General features: G+C 40.6%; 1 protein-coding gene across 1 annotated transcript; it reads right to left on the bottom strand.

Moving 5' to 3' along the window:
• Window positions 1-2,328: 2,328 nt before the first annotated feature.
• On the bottom strand, window positions 2,329-18,948 carry cdc42ep4a (CDC42 effector protein (Rho GTPase binding) 4a). The gene is made up of 2 exons (XM_037688408.1): window positions 18,903-18,948; window positions 2,329-3,702 (listed from the first exon to the last, which is right to left on the bottom strand). The coding sequence occupies exon 2, from the start codon at window positions 3,595-3,597 to the stop codon at window positions 2,548-2,550; it is 1,050 nt and encodes a 349-aa protein (XP_037544336.1). The 5' UTR covers window positions 3,598-3,702; window positions 18,903-18,948; the 3' UTR covers window positions 2,329-2,547.
• Window positions 18,949-19,962: the final 1,014 nt, after the last annotated feature.

Raw genomic sequence — 19,962 nt, 5'->3', positions numbered from 1 at the left:
ATTACAAAGAGTGATTAAAAACTAAACTTTACAGTCAAATGCTAAATTTGTGACTAATGAAGATTTTTCTTCCACAAGAAAAACAAAAAATATTCAATCTTTGAAAAGAATGACAGTGAGATAAAATGGGGATCAATACCACCATTGGTTTGTATTGACCACAACAATCTATATAAATGGCACAAGTGTAAGAGTAATGACTTCTTCTAGCCCTCTGGCAGATTGGACACTGACATAATGAGACTATGACAAACTGAAAAAGATTAAGATTTCTCTGAAACGAAGACTGAACCAACAATCCAAAGAGGAATTAACCAGCGTGCAGCTTTAACATGGAGCGATGGGAGGCGAGAGACTTTGAACCGTCTGCAGCAGCATTAACAAAATATAATAAGCTGAACTTTAACCAAGCTGCAAGTGGCTTTACTATGGTGTGCAAGAAGCCAAAGGATGGTTTGGTAAATCAGAAGTGACAGAACAGTTTTGAGTCTGTGATGATGAGTAGGATCATGATCTGAGCTGAATGTCAGACTCATCCATCTTCCAACCGGCGGGGTGAGAAGAATCACCTGTCGCCTGTTTATCAGTGCAGCTTGGTGAGAAGTATCCATTCGCCAGCCTTAGTGCATCCTTGATGAAAACATTTAAGACTTTAGATGTTTCCCTTCTTTTCACACATTTTATTATGAGTCATCACATCGTTTTCAGGTTGTGCACTTAAAAAAAAACTTTAAAAAAAAATCCACTAAGGCTTCTATTGCTTCCTTCCTTTCTTCCTCTTTGGGGAGAGCCAATGAATAGACAGGAAACATGAGGCAGCACTCCAGGATTTTCTTTGTTGGGACCACTGAATGAGTGGCACTTCATAAACTATTGAGGCACTATGATAAATTTTCCAACCGCAAAGGCACTCACGATAATCTTTTATTGAAAAATATAGGTTAATTTGGGTAATACAGAAAAAAAAAAAAGGTTGCAGATACACCGTAAAGATAACAGTGAGGCATAATAACCATAAAAAACATCCTCTCATTCACAAAAAACTTTGAAACTGCAAGAATGTGGCGTAGTGTGTCAGTGGTAAATATCCAGTTAAGTAAACCTCTTACTCTTGAAGGATATGCTCCTTTAAAATTCTTTATTTTTCTTTACTTTACCTACAAGCTTAAATCTTCAGTGATTAAACAGGAAAAGTGAAAACAAAAACACATTCGACAGACTTACCCCCCAAAAGTTTCACATGTGAAATGACTTTTGGCTTGAAAATGATAAATTAGCACGTGTCAGTTTCAGTTAAGGCTGCCAAATCAATCAGCGCCAAGTAAGTCTTAGGATTTAATGATGCAAGAGGTAAGAGTCGAGCTGCAACGACGGGGCAACGTGCAGAAAAGACTGCGATCTGGACTTAATGCTCTTGAACCTAACGATGGCCCTCTTTGATCGATGCTCAGATGAACAGAAAACAATATATAACTTTTGTTTCTAGGATAATAAAAACAAAAATCAGGACTGAAACAACAATTTACCCGTCAGTACACTTAACATACAAAATCTACTCATACGTAGTGATGACATCATTTCACATAAGGCAGCCGTCTTGACTGAGCTGAAGTTTTTATGGTCTAGTTGTGGCACTGAAGTTGCTCAGATATATTTTTTAAAAAGGGGGGAAGGAAGTGGTTAACAAGGGTTAAACAGTTCAATCATAAAACAAAGAATAAGAAGCTAAACAGGGTGTTTGTTAATGGAAATCAACAAGAAGTAAACTCTTTAATTCATCAAAGATAAAGAGTGTGTGTGACTTCCCACCTCTGATTTCTTCTGACAACACTTTTTTCTTTATAGCTAACTCAATGCACCTCCTTTCATCTTTAACTGAGTCCAAACCTGGGTGGCAGCCAGTAAATTAATAACACATCAGAATTTCGGTTTTGGCTTTGTGGTCTTGCGATAAATTGGGAGAACGCAGCCTCCGAGAGCATCACAGGGGCCCTGAGTTGAGTTAGAATAAGAAAGGGTTTGATAGATGTGTGCCTCTGCTGGAAGATTTTCTGATGCAAGAAGTTCACACTCCAGTGACAAACACAACTCCTTTTATTGTGACAAGACACCCACTGGTGATCCGCTAGTGACAGAGGTCTTCTGTTCAGCTCCGGCCGCATGATGTCCCACAGCCAGAGAGAGAAAGCTAGGAGGCGAAATGGAGAGAATCAAATGAAAACGGACAGAAGGGGGAGAGAAGGAAAAAAAAAAAGGCTGAACTGGGCTTTAGTTGTGGGAAGTGTTTTCTTTAACACCAAAGTTTCTTTTCAGACCAACACTTCCTGCTCAGTTCTGGAATGTTATATTCAAAAAGTGTCTCCAACCCGTGTCAGTGTTCAAAAGAGCCAGCTGAGCATCTCCTAGGAGGATTCACTTCTCCATTAAATAAAAAAAGTGTCATCTCCACTATCCCTCCCCCAGAGTGGTCTACAACAGAATCATCTTCCTGTGAAATCTCACACAAATCACTTCAGAGTGGCCATTTTTTAAATCTACAATGTACTCTCATACATGGATCTCATCATCCTCATCATCCATGAAAGAGGAGAAGTTGCTCTCCTCTTCTGGTGGTGCGCTGAACGTGGCGCTGTCTGTATCTCCTGTGTAATTGTGACAGTTTGGCTTCTCGTCCAGAGCGGCGGAGCTGGAACTGGACATGGAGCAGCTGTCCAGGTGCAGCATGAGTTTGGGTCGTATCTCAGGGGTGTACTCTGGAGTGTACGGACCCCCGTCCTCATCCTTCAGGTCTACAGAGCTGGTTTGATGCACGCAGGCCTGCTGGAGCGGTTCTCCTGCTTCGCCGTTTGCCTCCATCTGAACGTGTTCCTCGTCCTCCCCGCTCGCCGCACCGTCCTCTTCCTCATGGTTGCTGAGGGTTGGTGAGGCACGCCCTTCACTGTTCTTGCCTTCCTCGAAGCCAAGATCATCATCTTCCTTCTCCATCACACCCAAGATGTCCCCCAGCATTGAGGGTCCCAGGTCTACATTGAAGGACATGATGGACTCTGCGTGCTTCATTCCACCTCCGTAGTGAACGGCGCTCTCTGGCAGCTCGGCCAGTTCACCAAAGCGTCGCTCCTGCAGCTCATGGAAGTTCATGGCTGTAGCTGCACCTCCACCGTCCAGCTCCTCCTGCTGCTTAAACGGGCTTGACGACAAACTCTTCGACACCATGCTGTCCCCTCTGTTCTCATCGTTGAGAAAAGGCAGAGACATGGCATTTTTGACAAATATCGGGGACCCGTCAGGAACCGTCGGGCTGTTTTCTCCCTGTTCATCCACTCTGGTCACCGACTGGGAGCGCTTGCTGCTCCGAAAGGTTCGTGACAAGAGGCCAGGTCGAGGAGAGCGAGGAAAGGATTTGGTTTCAGGGGAAGGTTCTCCTGAATGTGTGCTCAGAAAGGACGTGTCTCCAAAGGCGTCACCGCTGCGGCCTACATGCATAGTGTGGCGGAAGTCTCCTAAAGGTGCACTGATCATTTCCCTGGTTAAGTCCATTCGAGAGCGACGCTTCGTCTGGGCAGAGGAGGCTACTAGCTGCTTTAAAATCGGCATGCTGGCTGATTGTCTTAGTTTTCCGCTTACAGGAAGTCCACAAAAAGGTTGGTATGATCTTCAAAAAGAATGCTGATGTTCCTCAACTCCAGTCAGCCTGGAAACCTGAAAATATGATATAAAAAGCAAAGTTAGTCAGAAGTCAGAGAGTGGAAAGCAGCTTGAATCAGCTGCAGTGAAACTGTTCTAATGCATCAAATTACGCTGCCGAAAGATTTGATTTTTAAACCCACAAAAACATTTCTAGGAATTTCCAGTGTTCCACTAATTGGAAGAGCTGAAGCAAACCAACAGCTCTGTGATAAGCAGCTCTCCCATCATCTAAGAGACACCCAATAAAATGCACTCAGTATGGAGGAACACCACAGGATTCCATTTCCAAACGGTTAATAAGCGAGAGCAAAACAACCACGCAGACTTTAATCAGAAAGAAATGATAGTTGAGAACTCCCAGTAATGTTGACTGCTCATCGCACCCATAAAGACAAAAATTTATAACCAGAGATTAAAAATCAATTATCTGAGCAAAGGTTCACAGAGTTTTAATTTAAGTTTAGTTACATTAAAACACGGTAATCATTACTTCCACCAGCTCAGCAGTCTAAATCCACCCAATTATATTCATAATTTATTGGAACTGAAAGGCTCAAGATGTTCGGCCTTCACATTTTCCATTAGAGCCGTCATTTCTAACCTGAACCCGGAGCCCGGCTCGCCCCTGATGAGGGCCGGACCATAATAATGTGCTTAATGTGCGAGCCGGGCCGGTGTCAGGCTTTTGATCGCGTCGGTGGACGAGCGTGCTCACGATCCAATTATATGGCAACATGGCTTGCCACACAATCACCAGCCGCACGCGGCCATTTGACCGCGTGCGGACCGGCCTTGAAAGAGGTAAAAAAAAGTTAAGTTAATGTAAAGAAAAACATTCAAACAAATGACACATCTTTGTTCTTTCCTTTATAAAAGGTGGTGGTGTAATTTAAAAAAGATTCAGCTGCACTCAGCGAACGTGCTCGGCCCACGAACCAAACAGGTGTGACCCAAAAATATCTGACATGTCAGAGCAGGGTCCGTGTCTGAATGATGCAGAGTGCAGGCAGAAGCAGGGATTTAATGCGCTTTGACGGCCGTGAAAGGACAAACACCCCCCAAGCTACGATCTTCTGCCCTCTTTTGCTCAGCCGTGTGCATCCGCTGACTGTTAATAACTATATAAGCAGTCAAAGCTTAAATAAAAATGTCGGGGGTGGGGGTGTTCAATTACTGTTAATTTGTTGGGTCAGGTGAGGTTCGGAAATGATGGCTATGGGCTGGGGCCGGGTCGAATTTTTTGGGCCTTGAATGCAACTCTACTTTCCACTGATGATCACGATTTTTTAACTTTTTATTTTTTGATAAAGCCCATTACATGGATCAAGACCAGTCACAGTGGGAAACGATCCTGTCATCAATTTAAACACTTGTACAGTCAAATACAAAGTTATGTGAATGTGTAACTCGTTGGTGAACATTTTTCGCCTTCAGCTGGGATTTTAAACTCTATGAACTGGAACCTGTTAGTGAACTGAATTTTATGTCATGGTCTAAATCCTGGCCCTGAAATTGGGTGACCAATTTAATTTAAATCAAGATTTAAATAACCAAAGTCATGTTTGATTCATTATATGTGTATTGCACACTTGGAACCGTTTTCCTAAATAGGAAATGTCAAAATGTATATACTGTATATAGTTTTTGCTTTAAGTGGTGCGTTGGAGTAAAAACAACAGATTTAATCAAATGTAAACTGAATTCTTCCAGACTAAAGCTTCTTTAATTTTGGTTAAGATGCATTAAAATATGCTTTAGACAGATTTAGCTTAGAAAAACCTACTATACAAGTAGATTATTATGACAAATATGAGTAATTGTGATCAACAGACGAGACAGGCAATATTTTCTACCCATCTTCTTAAAGAAAAAGCGTTTAAGCCTCTGGAGGTTTGAGTGACAGTATAAGGAAAGTGTCTCTACAATATTAAAAGCCCAGACAGAGGAAACCACACTGCAGGCAGCGAGTCAGACACACTTACTTCCTCCTCTTCAGGTAGTGCAGTAAAGGGCAGGGTGTCTCATTAACTACCTAACCCAATGTAAAGCACACATTAAAGAACACCACCAAGGTGGTCTGCAAGATGAAAATCAAGCGTTTGCTCCAGAAAAAACATGTCTGACTCCCGGGTAAAAAACAGTTTCCTACAACAACAAATAAGTAGGCCAGAATAAACGCTTACCTTGCTCTTCTACCCAAGCGCCTCCTTGGTTTCAACATTGTCCGTATTTTTATACGTGTGCTAAAATTTTAGCGACTGGAGTCCAAGCAAGCAGTTTTTTAAAAAAGAAAATGTTAAGTTAAGCGTTGTTTTTGGCAGAGGCAGATTTTGGAGGAATTCTATTTAATGTGGCAGGCTTTTTAGTGCATTGACCTCTTTCCTCCGTCTCCACCCACCCTGGTTTTACCAGCTGAGCCTTGGCTGCTCTTCCTGTTCGTGCAGACACCTGCTTTGGTTCCCATAGAAACAATCTGCTGCAAGCAACAGCGCTTCCTGTCAGAGGTTGCACAAAGCCCCAGGACCTGTCATCATACAAGCACAGCCTTTTGTCATCACTCACTCAGATTTGTTGTTTTTGATTTGCTGTAGGGGGTGGGTGGGGGGGAAATTAATTAAAATGCAAAAATATCCCAGCAGTATAAACATAAAAAAGACAAAAAGGCAAGAGAGACCGACATACAAGAACTTTCCCTGGACTTCAGGCAGCCTATAACACACACAAACAACCATTTATTTTAAAGAAACATGTTTATTATTGAAACGGCCTGTTCTGTTTTTGTTGTACAAAAATAATGACGAAGAGGAAAATAATGGTGGGAGAAATTTCACACCCAGCCACACACACAAAAAAAAGGCCTAGTCTCCTTTCTCTTGGGCTTCTGGGTGGCATATTCAGGGAACAACCACCAAGTGATCAAACGAGCAGCAATGGTGAAAGCTCGCCTCCCACTACCGCTCTCCCCCCCGCAAGGCAAGGATCAAGCTGAAAAATCCATCGGTGCCCATTGCAGGGACTTGTATATCACCTGGCAGGCTGTTCTTCATCAGTAAACCAGATCCAGACGCTCTGCAGATTCAAGCTGTCAACATGATCCCCACACCTACAGAACTGAGTTGACAGTGTTGGTAAACTATGAAGAAGGATGAACATGCACATGAATAAAAAAAGGCAACAGAAAAAAGGGCCTGAGAAGGCAGCAAGGGCCGTGGGAACCACTGGGTTACAGCCATGGGAGTGTGGGGGTTGGAAGTTTGACTTTCTATAAACAGACTCGTGATAGGCCTGTGCAGAGAGACAGATCGGGGGGGGGGGGGGGGGGGGGGGGGGGGGGGGAGACAGGAAGACAGCAGAAGACTGACTGAGGCACATCTGCATCCTTTCATTTTGACAGTGATGCTTCTCAGAAGCCGACACGTGTTGCACTAAACTCCAGGTCTCGAGCCCTCAGAATGATGCGTGCAGATTACAAGGCTGACTGGACGACCTTGATGTGGATGTGGGATTTCTCAGCTGCTGAGTGAAAGGCAGCAGCGCGTGCATGCATGGAAACTGATAAACACGAGAGCTCCTGGAATCAGCCCAAACTGCCACCGGTGTCACTTCTCTGCTTTTTTAAATCATTCCTTTGCAAAAATAATCTTTCTATGCATTTCCCAAGTTGTATTTCTGCCATGGGAATGTAGCTCCGTTTATGTATTCCTCATCTTAATTGTCCACGGAAAAGCCTAGATTGGGTCTAGTTTTATCACTCGACTTTGGGGTTTTCTAGCCTCCACGTTATTCATTAACAGACAATTTGGTGGAGGAAAAATAGCCCCCTTTCTCAAAAGAAGAATAGTTTCTATGTTAAGTGAAATAGATGATTTTGCTTCAACAGAATGATCTTGTGATTCACATTTCACCTCAAAAGTAACCTCAGAGAAGCTGCAGTGATTTGTTAACACTACAGACCGAGTCTAAACCACATGAAGTGGAAAAAATAATGACTGCAAGTTTAAGCTATGAGTAAAAAAAAAATCATTCCTATAATTAACATTCATCCATTAGGTTTTTATAGCTCAGCTGGCACACACACAAAAAAAAGAAATAAATAAACAAAGAAACCTCATCAGAAGGACGGGAGTTTTAAATGCATGACAAAACCTGCAGAACAAGCTCACAAGGAAAATATCGACTGCGTGGATAATTTGCGTTTAAGACGTTCATAACTTTTCACTTCCTGTCAATACTCTAAAACTGGGCCATTCAATACTTCTCCACAAGAGATCACTCCCAGCACACAAACTTTCAAACATGACTAACGGTTCATTTCCAGAAAGAAGTATTGACGAGCCTTTTGTGTACTTAAATTGTCCTGTGTATATTCTACTGTCTGGGGGAGAAGAGCTGCCGAAGTAATGTTTGTCATTTAAAGTCAGTGACCTGGACAGACAACCATATGACCTGAGGGCTAAAGACTTTACGAGGTCTGAGGCTGGATGCAGAAACAACTGACCTGCTTCAAAGCTACTGATTATCATTTTGTTTGCAAAGTACCCCATTAAAAGGAAGAAAAAAGTAATGTAAAATACCATCAGAGGCTACACAGTAGTAGTAGTAGTAGTAATAAGCTAGCACAGACCATTATACACATATTCTGGTAATTAGGCAGACACATGGCTAGTGGATGGTATCTGCCCTGCAACCCAGTTAGCAGGCCTGGATGTTTCATTTAGGAAGGAGCAGCCACAGGACAAACAGTGGAAATCACATTATCTCTCAATCACACTAAACAGGAACAACAGACATCAAGCAGATGATGCCTCGAGATAAATAAAGCAGAGAGAAAAACACACTGCTCTCCTGACAACTTACAATTAAAACTCTACTTTTTGTCCCCATAAAAGCCAACTTAGTGGTTTCTTAAATTCTCCATCAGAGGAAAACTGACGTGTTCCTGTGATCACACAGAAAGTTGATGCACATTTTCTCATGTTAGTTGTGCAACTCTATTACTGTAAGAAAGCAGAGCTTATTTTAGTTGTGTTCATACATCCAGATGTGACAGTATCAAGATGAGATGAAGGCAGCTACAGATGGTCAAAAGTAAAAAAAAAAAATAACCAGTCAGATTTAAAAAAATCAGAAATCCTCAATAAGGCCTCAACGATACAGAATGTTATTGTCAAGAAAAACAAAACACAGCCGATTTTGCAAGTTTTCCCACGTACAAACAATGGAGAGGTCTGTAATTTTTATTGTAGGTACACTTCAGTTGAAAGAATCCAAGAAAAAAAAAAATAATTAGAAAATCACCTTGTATGATTTTGAAATAATTAATTTGCAGTTTATTGCATGAAATAAGTATTTGATACAATAGAAAAACAGAAATTAATAATTCGTATAGAGACCTTTGTTTTGCAGTTACACAGGTCAGACATTTCCTGTTGTTCTTCATCAAGTTTGCACACACTGCAGCAGGAGTTTTGGACCACTCCTCCAAGCAGATCTTCTCCAGAGCTTTCAGGTTTCAAGGCTGTTGCTGGACAACATGGAGTTTCATCTCCTTCCAACGATTTTCTATTGGGTTCATGTCTGGAGACTGGTTAGGCCACTTCAGGACCTTGAAATGCTTCTAATGGAGCCACTCCTTAGTTGCCCTGGCTGTGAGTTTCAGGTCATTGTCATGCTTGAAGACCCAGCCACAACCCATCTTCAGTGCCCTTACTGAGGGAAGGAGGTTGTTGGCCAAAATTTTGCAATACACGACCCTATCCATTCTCCCATCAATATGGTGCAGTTGTCCTGTAGTCTTTGCAGAAAAGCAAATGGTACTAATGGTCCTCTTTCATCCCAGCTCTCTTCAGGTCATTGACCAGTTCCTCACGTGTAGTTCTGAGATGATTCCTGACCTTTCTCAGAATCATCTTTACACCACAAGGTGAGATCTTGCATGGAGCCACAGACTGAGGAAGACTGGTAGTCATCTTGTGTTTATTCCATTTTCTAACAATTGCTCCAGCAGTGCTTGTGTGCCCATCAAAGCCTTGTGCAAGTCTACAAACCGGATTCCAAAAAAAGTTGGGACACTAAACAAATTGTGAATAAAAACTGAATGCAATGATGTGGAGGTGCCAACATCTAATATTTTATTCAGAATAGAACACAAATCACAGAACAAAAGTTTAAACTGAGAGAATGTATCATTTTAAGGGAAAAATCTGTTTCCAAATTTCATGGCATCAACAAATCCCAAAAAAGTTGGGACAAGTCCATTTTTACCACTGTGTGGCACCCCCCCCCTTCTTCTTACAACACTCAACAGACATCTGGGAACAGAGGAGACCAGTTTCTCAAGTTTAGAAATAGGAATGCTCTCCCGATCATGTCTAATACAGGCCTCTAACTGTTCAATCATCTTGGGCCTTCTTTGTCGCACCTTCCTCTTTATGATGCACCAAATGTTCTCTATAGGTGAAAGATCTGGACTGCAGGCTGGCCATTTCAGTACCTGGATCCTTCTCCTACGTAGCCATGGTGTTGTGATTGCTGCAGAATGTGGTCTGGCATTATCGTGTTGAAAGATGCAGGGTCTTCCCTGAAAGAGATGACGTCTAGATGGGAGCACATGTTGTTCTAGAACCTGAACATAGTTCTCTGCATTAATGGTGCATTTCCAGACATGCAAGCTGCCCATGCCACAAGCGCTCATGCAACCCCATACCATCAGTGATGCAGGCTTCTGAACGGAGCGTTGATAACAACTTGGGCTATCCTTGTCCTCTCTGGTCCAGATGACATGGCGTCCCAGTGTTCCATAAAGAACTTCAAATTGTGACTCATCTGACCACAGAACAGTCTTCCATTTTGCCACACTCCATTTTAAATGACCCCTGGCCCAGTGCAAATGTCTGAGCTTGTGGAGCTTGATTAGAAATGGCTTCCTCTTTGCACTGTAGAGTTTCAGCTGGCAACGGCGGATGGCACGGTGGATTGTGTTCACTGACAATGCTTTCTGGAAGTATTCCTGAGCCCATTCTGTTATTTCCTTGACAGTGGCATTCCTGTTTGAGGTGCAGTGACGTTTAAGGGCCCGGAGATCACGAGCATCCAGTAGAGTTTTACGGCCTTGACCCTTACGCACAGCAATTATTCCAGATTCTCTGAATCTTTTGATGATGTTCAGCACGGTTGATGATGATAACTTAAAAGTCTTTGCTATTTTACGCTGGGTAACACCATTCTGGTATTGCTGCACTATCTTTCTGCGCAACAATGGTGGAATTGGTGATCCTCTTATCATCTTGGCTTCTGAGAGACGCTGACACTCTGAGAAGCTCTTTTTATACCCAATTATGTTGTCAATTGACCTAATTAGTATTAATTGGTCTTCCAGCTGTTCGTTATATGCTCAATTTCCTTTTTCCAGCCACTTATTGCTACTTGTCCCAACTTTTTTGGGATTTGTTGACACTGTGAAATTTTGAATCAACATATTTTTCCTTTAAAATGTTACATTTACTCAGATTAAACTTTTGATCTGTCATCTATGTAATATTACGAATAAAATATTGACATTCGCCATCTCCACATCTTTGCATTCAGTTTTTATTCACAATTTGTTTAGTGTCACAACTTTTTTGGAATCCGGTTTGTGCAATCGTGTCCCTGGTGTCCTTAGACAGCTCTTTGGTCTTGATGGAGAGGTTGGAGTGTGATTGATTGAGTGTGTGGATAGCTATCTTTTATACAGGTAACAAAATCAAACGGGTGCAATTAACACAGGTAGTGAATGTGGTATAGGAGGGCTTCTTAAAAAAAAAAAAAACTAACAGGTCTGTGAGGGCCAGAAAACACAAAATTGTTTGTGTATCAATACTCGTTTTCCCCACTCTATATGAAAACAGGCATCTTCACAGTTGCCCAACTCAACATAAATTATGCACTTTGTGTATTTCAAATTGATTTATACTTCCTATCTGTTTTGTGCAGTCAAAACACCTGAATATTTTAGGCTGCCTGTGGGCAACCATTGCAAAGTCTTGTACAGTATATTACAACAATGTTTATGTTTAAAACAGCTACTGAGCTTTAAATCCTCTCCGGTTTAAAGAACAATGCAAATCTCTGTGTGGAATGCTGAATAAGTTGAACACAGTTCCAAACTTTGTTCTAGGTGTTCAAGTTATGCTTGAATCAAATATGGTTTTGAAAAGATTGTTTAAAAAGATATACAAGTTGCTAAAATTAACAAAAATTAAAACAGTCAGCTAAAATTTTCTGTATGCATGTGTTTCAGTTATCATTTATTTCCCGTTTGGTGTGTGTGAAGGAAGGTTCTAGCCCGTTAGCATAACATAAGCAAGGTCTTGGACTAATGATCAAACTAAAGCAAGACAGTGTCATGTTTTTTTTGTTGTTTTTTTTTGAGTGTTCGTTCGATCTATAAATAAATAGCATTCATCTGCTTTCTGATTTACGAAAAAAGAAAGTGTCTCTAGACTGTGAGCCGAGTCAAACACAAAGAAAACCCACAATGCCACAGTAAGAAGAAGCAAGTTGCATTAAAAAAAACTCTACATTTCTTCCTAAAACAATATCTTTGAGTGTAGGAAGAAAAGGCAAACAGAATTTTTCAAACAGGAAAAAAACAACAACATCTTTTCTCTCCTGTGCTTTTACCTGGAAAGCTGGTGTGAGGTGGTGTTTCATGCTAACGTTGCAGCTCATGCAGCGGTGCACTCTGCTCTGCAATGACCAAAGAACAAAGGGTTTTTAAAGCTTCTCTGCAAACAACACTGCCTCTGCGTGATTGAATGGTATTCAGGTTGCCGATTTCTCAATCTGTATCTATCCGGGGGTCAGCGAGTGTGGAATATGCAAGGAAGGCTGCTCCAACTGGAAAAACAAAAAGCACCTGAAGCCTTAAAAAAGAAAGGAGAAAAACACTGCACATGTGGGGGTTAAAATCCATATCAATTGTGTGAAGTGTAAAATATGTAAGAGAAAAACAATGCTTGAATACCGAGAATTAAACTAATCATCTGTAGGGTATTTTAGTACACAAGTGGATCAAGCAGTAGTACAACAGGTAGCACACTTTGACACAAAGTGTGTGAAGGTGGGGGACTAAATTACAGTCAATAAATGGTTTCCTGACCAAAAGCAAGTCAGTTAGACCTTATGACCTGAAGGCTAAAGACCCATCTCTGTTACATTTGAAGCAAACACAACCTTCAGACTTCATGTCTTTCTTTCCACCATCCTCTGTGAACAAACTCAGATTTCTTATTATAGGCACAAACAACCAGTGGTGAGATGTAACCAAGTACAAGTACTTTGTTACTGTACTTAAGTAAAGTACAGATACATGAAATGTACTTAAGTATAGTTAAACGTGGGTACTTTAGACTTTTACTCCATTACATTTTACATTAAGTATCTGTACTAACTACTACATTACATTTCTATAATGCGTTGCGTTACATTCACGATGCATTTAAAAAAAAAAAAAATTGTATTTGTTTGTTAGTTTAAAAGTAACCAATGGCGAGAGGGGAGTTGGTCCATTGAATCACTGCAAAGTGAGCAGGTAACGTTAGACCCGCCTTCAAGAAGAGCTGGGTCAATGACGTATATTCCATCTAGTATATACATCATTGAGCTAGACGCACCCGCAGCACCGCTAACACACCCAAAATGGATTCCACTACGGAGAGTCAGCCAGAAAATATGTGCCACCCATGGCCTTATTGAAAGACTATTCAGTCCAGCAGGACAGAATTGCTCTCCCAAAAGAGACAGACTGGACTCAAAAGTCTATGTAAACCAACTTCTTCTGAACTTGAACAAGAAATTATTGTTGCGATATTAAAATGTGTCAGTTCATGATGTTAGGACAGGAGACAAGAGATGTCTCCAAATGTCTCGACACTCCGGTCCAAGTTTTAAAAATGGTGTCAGGAAGTTAAAATATTGTTCACCATTGACCCATTACAAGGTTTAGACAGTATTTTAACTAGAGATGACGACAAACAGGAGTTGAAATGATCAGAGTCTATTCCTTTGTTAGGTCTAATGCTCCTTTTCCAGGCAGACAACTTTTACTTAAATGTGTTTATTCCAGTTAAAATGACACATTGGTTTTACTCTGTGTCAAAAACTTTCAAAAAAGGTATAATCATTCCTCATTCTTATTTTGTTTAATGGCATTTAACTCTGCAGGTCATCCCTGAAATTCTGATGCACAGAATCACAAGTCCAAGCGTGAACGGTGTCACAGGGTAAACAATAAAAACATGCATTATCTGCAGCATTGTTCATTAAAATGGCTCAACACTATTAATGTATTACAGAAAATATACATATGGTAGGCACACTTAAAGATATGTAGACCTTTGCATTAGGCCCAGCACAGAAGATCAACATCATCAGGCCAGGACTCTGCGGTCTACACTCATCTCCAGGCCAGCGGTCACTCTTTCAGGGATGATGTTCACATCCTGGACAGAGAGGAATGACGGTTTGAGAGAGGAGTAAAGGAGGCCATCTTTGTGAAAAGAAATCGTCCATCATTAAACAGGGGTGGAGGCCTCCGGGTTCAACTGTCCCCCTCTTACAATGCTGCGATTGCTAGTATCACTCAACCCCCTGTGAATAGTAAACAGCCATCAGTGTGCTAATGATCCATTGTTAGGCTGATGGTCCTTCTTGATCATGTGAGCTGCTGGTTTTGGTTGTCAGCATCAAAATGGTTGATCCACTCTGAGAAGGTGCTATTTAAGAGACTGAGCTGAATACAGCACCTCAGACTGAGGAAGTCTTTCAGATGAGAGACGAAACGTTTCTACATTTTTATTTCTTTCTTTCTTTTTTTTTTTTTTTTGAATGTCCAGAGGACCAGATTGAACTTATTTGGCCCATTGAATTAGGTAATACATTCAGCAAGTACTTTTATTTTTAATACTTTAGGCATTTTTAAAAGTACTTTTACTTAAGTAAAAATGTTAATGTGGTACTTCTACTTTTACTAGAGTACATTTTTGTCTGTTTATTGTACTTTTACTCAAGTTGTTTGAGTACTTTCTCCACAGCAAACCGCTGATTGCAAATATGGTGCTTGCATTTCTCCATCATTTAACATGCGGTTTCATTTTTGACTGTGATGATTATCATGTTTCCATGGCCCCACAAGGTCTTTATAAACAGAATCACTGTTGTACAATCCAGCTCTGCCATCAACTTGGGTCAGAATTCAATATGTCTGCTGAAATTGTAGACATTGCCACACAACATCTGCATCATCAGAGAAAAAACAATATTGGTACCACTTTGGCATTGAAGTTAAAAGCAAAATGCAGGTTCAGACTGAAGACATCAATGAGAGCATAGAAACGGACAGTTTGAACGCTTTTAGTAATGAGAAATGCCTTAAACTCCTCCAGATTGGACAGTAACTAATACCAGGTCATTTACTTCTCTACACAGCATGCTCCTTAAGCTTACTGTGGATGCACACAGAATGGCAAACACTGATATAAAGACACCAACAACAGCAATGAGACTCCCAGAATGGTTGCACAAACATAAATGCCCAAGTTTTATTGGTGAAACACGTCCACAGGAAGTGAAGGGAGAAAATGAAGCTGCTAGCGCTCCCATCTCACCGGAAATCAGCCTGCCCTTCCTGACCACTCGCAGTGTAAACATGGCCTCACTCAATCATACAGTATTACAGCGGGGCTGACCAAACAAACAGCACATATCTCCATCAACGCGCCGTTTTAATAAGCCACCAGGATGTGAGCCGGAGCTCACACGAACATGTCCAAAAACTGTATCAGTGCACGGAGCAGACTTCTTTCATTATGTTCTCAGATGAACGCATCCGGATTTTCTCCGCAGCAGATAGAGGAGTCACATAACCTGATGACAGATTGAACCTGAGGCCCAGGTGTTTGCAGGGTTGTTGTCTGAAGCAGTGCGGTCTCATAAAATCACAAAGAAGAAGAAGAAGAAAAAAAAAGGAGACATTTTAATTAAAATAATGCAGACAAACTAAGAAATGGGGGAATATCGCTTGTCTTTAAGTAGGAGAATGCCGTAATTACAGAGTGAGTTGAGAAAAGCCAAAAAAAAGGCAGCTTCAAAGAATACAAAACGTTTCAACAAAAATAAAACTGTTTAGATGACTTGACTTAATTTAGTTGGATTTTTCTACCTGGATTAGGATATTTTGAACCACTTTGACCAGGACTGCCTCAGATGAGTTGGCGGACTCCAGAACCATCAGAGCGCTATCAAACTGGTATGTGAAGGTGCTATTTACAACACTGAGTTTGTTGTGGCTCCTCGAACTGATGAAGACTTCTGGATGAAAGACAAAACGTTTCAACAAAAAGAAACTATCCAGAGGACCTGACTTAACTTTGTTGGCTTCAAAGAATAGCTTTAGTTGTGTTTGGCATTTTATTTTCTTGCATGTTTGCCTATAAAATAAAAAAAGTGATATAGGCACAACTTGTATGGTTCAGTTGTCCTTATTTAAACAGGATTGTCTTTAGCCTACAAAATAAATTATATATTTAATGGATTAAAATGACAAATATAAAAAAGGTAATCTATGGGTGATTCTGGAATACAGGGCAGCTAAACATTTTTTACCCTATGCTTTTAGTTCCAACAAGCTACTAGAACTTTTTACAGCATCATGATCTGCTCGTGTTGGAGTCTGACAAATCGAACCATTGCTGCTTGTGTTCTTGTTGTTGTTGTGTCATTTTCTGAGGTTGTGGTTACTCAAAAGTAGTGTCACCCTGAAAGCAGCTCGCAGGGCCAAGGATGTGTCACCATCCCACAACATAAAACTGCAAATAAGTTCAAGTGGCATCAAGAGGAAGCATTGAATTGAATTTAGCGATGTGTATTTTTAACATTGTTCCAAAACAACGGATTAAAGATGTAAAAAAAACAAACTACATTTACCTAAATCCAACCAAGTCAAATCTCTCAATGTCAAACCAACTCCCAGATATGGCAGCTGGGAGTCAAAATAATCTTTCATGTAAAGGTTCATTGACACTCTTAACTGATCCATGTGATCCGAGCATGATGCAGTTTGGCCGTGAACTTTGACCTGAAGGTAACCGTAGCAGCCGGTACAGAATTTCTGACGTAGAACTTAATTCACTGTCCAAGTCATCTCCGGACGCGGTACATCTTGCTAAACGGTTTGTTGATCGTTTGGGTCTGTGAGGTAATAAATCAACCATTAAAAGCATAATACAAATTATTTGAAAAGGGACATTATGTCACATGTTATAGGTGCGATGAACATACAATCCATTTTCCTCTCATTGCTGTCCACTGGGACAATCACATGACTGAAGCTCTGTGTTGCTCATGAGAAAAAACACAAGTGCATTATTAGTATGCTCAGAATCTACAATGAAATTACTAAAATAAAAACTGCGGATGCTTTTTTGTGCGAAAATTGATGCAGGACTAAAATGGGTAATGTACTAGTTATTGTCTCTTGGTTCGCTAATAAGAATACCTTCATCTTGCAGCGAGGAAACAGGATGGCATTAGAGAATAAACATTTCCTCTAACTAACAAACCAGAGCAGACGGGGTCACGCAGCAGCATTCTGGATCAGGCCAGAAAACAATGTAGCCAAACATCAGACACAGGAACAAACAGTATTCAAAGAGAAGACACATGACGCACTCTTAGAAAGAGACGTTCGGACGATGAGGGCACAATTAAATAAAAAAGTTGCATTTAAAGTCAAACTATAAATTTGTACTCAATACATTAATGAATGGATGATTTTACGGATCACACTGACTGAAACTAAAAAAAAAAAACTTTATCCTAAAAAGGACTAGTCTCTACAATAAATCAGAGTTATCTTTCTAACAGAGATTGCAAGTAAAACAACAGTTTACATTGGTATTTCCTGGAATGTGAAGGGGCTGGACTGGACACACACATTGCCTCAAATAAGCGCAGAAACTGCAAACATGTTCAAATTTAGGTGCATGCACCAAATAGCCAAAAGTAGTCTGGTTTCACTCCATTTTGGCCCCAGCAGCTTCATAAAATGCTGATTATGTCCAAATTAAAATGGTAAACAGCACTAATTTGCTCACTTCTCTAAACACAATTATGGTCAGCTTGAATTTCTTGGGACAGGAGCCCAGAATGAGTGGTTGGCACAATGTCCAACACCACAGGAATTATTTTTATCTTCTGGTACTTCGATTTACAACTGGATGCTTCGTAATATATAGAAAAACAGCTGGTTCAAACATCTCCCCTCCATTGAAAGGCATTCCAGAGGCACCTTTAAGAAGAAAGTACACAGACTAATCTCAGGGATGCTGCTTGCTCGTTTGACTAAATCCATCACACTTTTCAGGTGAGCAGGACAATGGGACCAGGCCCCCGGCGTGTTGTGGCAACGATGGGTCAAATGTCACATTTAGACCTGCAAAAGCAAACCCTCATTTGTCCCACAAACACGAACTGAAGCCAAACTCTCGTCGAACAGGAGCGTTACTGATGACGAACATACCCGAGCCCTAATCTTTTTATAATGTCACTGCTCGAGTTTGTATACAATCACCAGCTATAACTTGAAAAAAAAAAAACAGAACATATGCACAACAAATAGGTCTAAAATGTGAGATTTTCTTCCTCCTCTGATAATGTACAAACTAAAGTAGTAGACATGTCAAATTTAGCTCCAACTACCTAAAGTTTACACGCGTCTCTCTAAATATAATCACTGCGAAAGCTGCACAGGAAACCAGTCTAATGAAACACGTTTCTGATTTTACTCTGACTGAACGCAAGCTTAACTATAATTATAATTAGCCCCACAGTAAGAAATAAGAAGCCAATTCAACGGAATAAAACTATATATGCAAATATTTGTGATGTCTACAACAGCTGCTTTAAAATCATTGAACAGAAACAACAAGAAAAAGTCATTTTTGACCAGCGGCTTTTAACTCAGTATGGTTAAACATATTATTTGAGCAATATGAGCTTGATCATAAGACAATAAAATCAGGGTGGGTCATGGCAGGACAATATTAGGTGACCGTCAGCAGCTATGTGCATGTTACTCTCAGCTGAGGCATTAGCACACACACATACAGCTCTAAAACAGGTTACTTTTAATAAATGAGGTTTGATGTGGAGGTCCAAAGACAAAAGCTTACCGAGCATCCCATTCATAAAAGCCGGCTGCAGCTCCAGCCCCCCCGCAGGTCGATGAGAACTAGTAATGGAGGAGGTCGGCTCATCAAACAGAAGCAGATGTGAGGCGCGCCGCTCGGCTTCTTTGTGCTTCAAGCCTCGCAGCTCGAGCCCTCAGCTCAGCCTTTGTGCTGTTAGACAAACACTACAGCTGCTGCCGCATCCTCTCAGTAGCTGCTTCAGCGTTGAAACGCAGGGACTCACCACTAAACGGAAGCCTCCTGCTGGAGTGAGGGTGAACACACCCTTCTTCAGTCTCCTTAAAGAGGCAGGAGGCCGCTGCGCTCATCAAGACGTCATGCGTGTCACGTCGACCGACGTCAGTGACGTCACGAGGAAGACACCAGAACCGGTTCCTCCACTTATATTATGGACGTAATTTTATCCTTCTAACGAGTTTATCTGAAATAGATTTAAATTTGAATGTGGTAACTGTTATATATGTAACGAACCTGAAACAGCAGAACATTTATTTTATTTCTGTCATTCTGTGAACACATTATGGAAATCCCTTCACCATCTCCTGACTATGAAATTCATGAACATGGACTCCTTCTCCGTTCAGAATATATTATATGGATATGTATCTGAAAATAAAAAAAGATGAATACTTTGTCAATAACATTATCATAATATTAAAATTCTATATGCATAAATGCAGATATGGCAAGTGTTAACCATTATGGTCTGTATTCAAACAAGAACTCCAGTTGTTAAAACTTTCATTAGACAGTGCTAAAAAAACACAAGCAAAAAAGCTCTCAGATCACCTCGCTCAGATAATACAGCCCTCTGACAAATTATTTTAGTAATTATGTAGATTCTTAGATAAATAGTTAGTTGTTTAATTTACTGTACTATATTATTTGCAAACTCTCAAATAGTATTATTACCTAAATTTAAGTTTATGATGGTTGATATGATAATTCGTTTTAGAATATGTTGACTTTAGGAGGTATGATTGTAGATATTTGTTTATGTTTATATGTATCATTGTAATTTGAGATTGTCATTTGTTGTTCT

This window comes from Nematolebias whitei, chromosome 15 (genome assembly GCF_014905685.2).
Source record: "Nematolebias whitei isolate Nwh7 chromosome 15, NemWhi1, whole genome shotgun sequence".
NCBI classification, from domain to species: domain Eukaryota; kingdom Metazoa; phylum Chordata; class Actinopteri; order Cyprinodontiformes; family Rivulidae; genus Nematolebias; species Nematolebias whitei.
The sequence above is the reverse complement of the archived record's forward strand: the minus strand, read 5'-3'. Positions and strand labels throughout refer to the sequence as shown.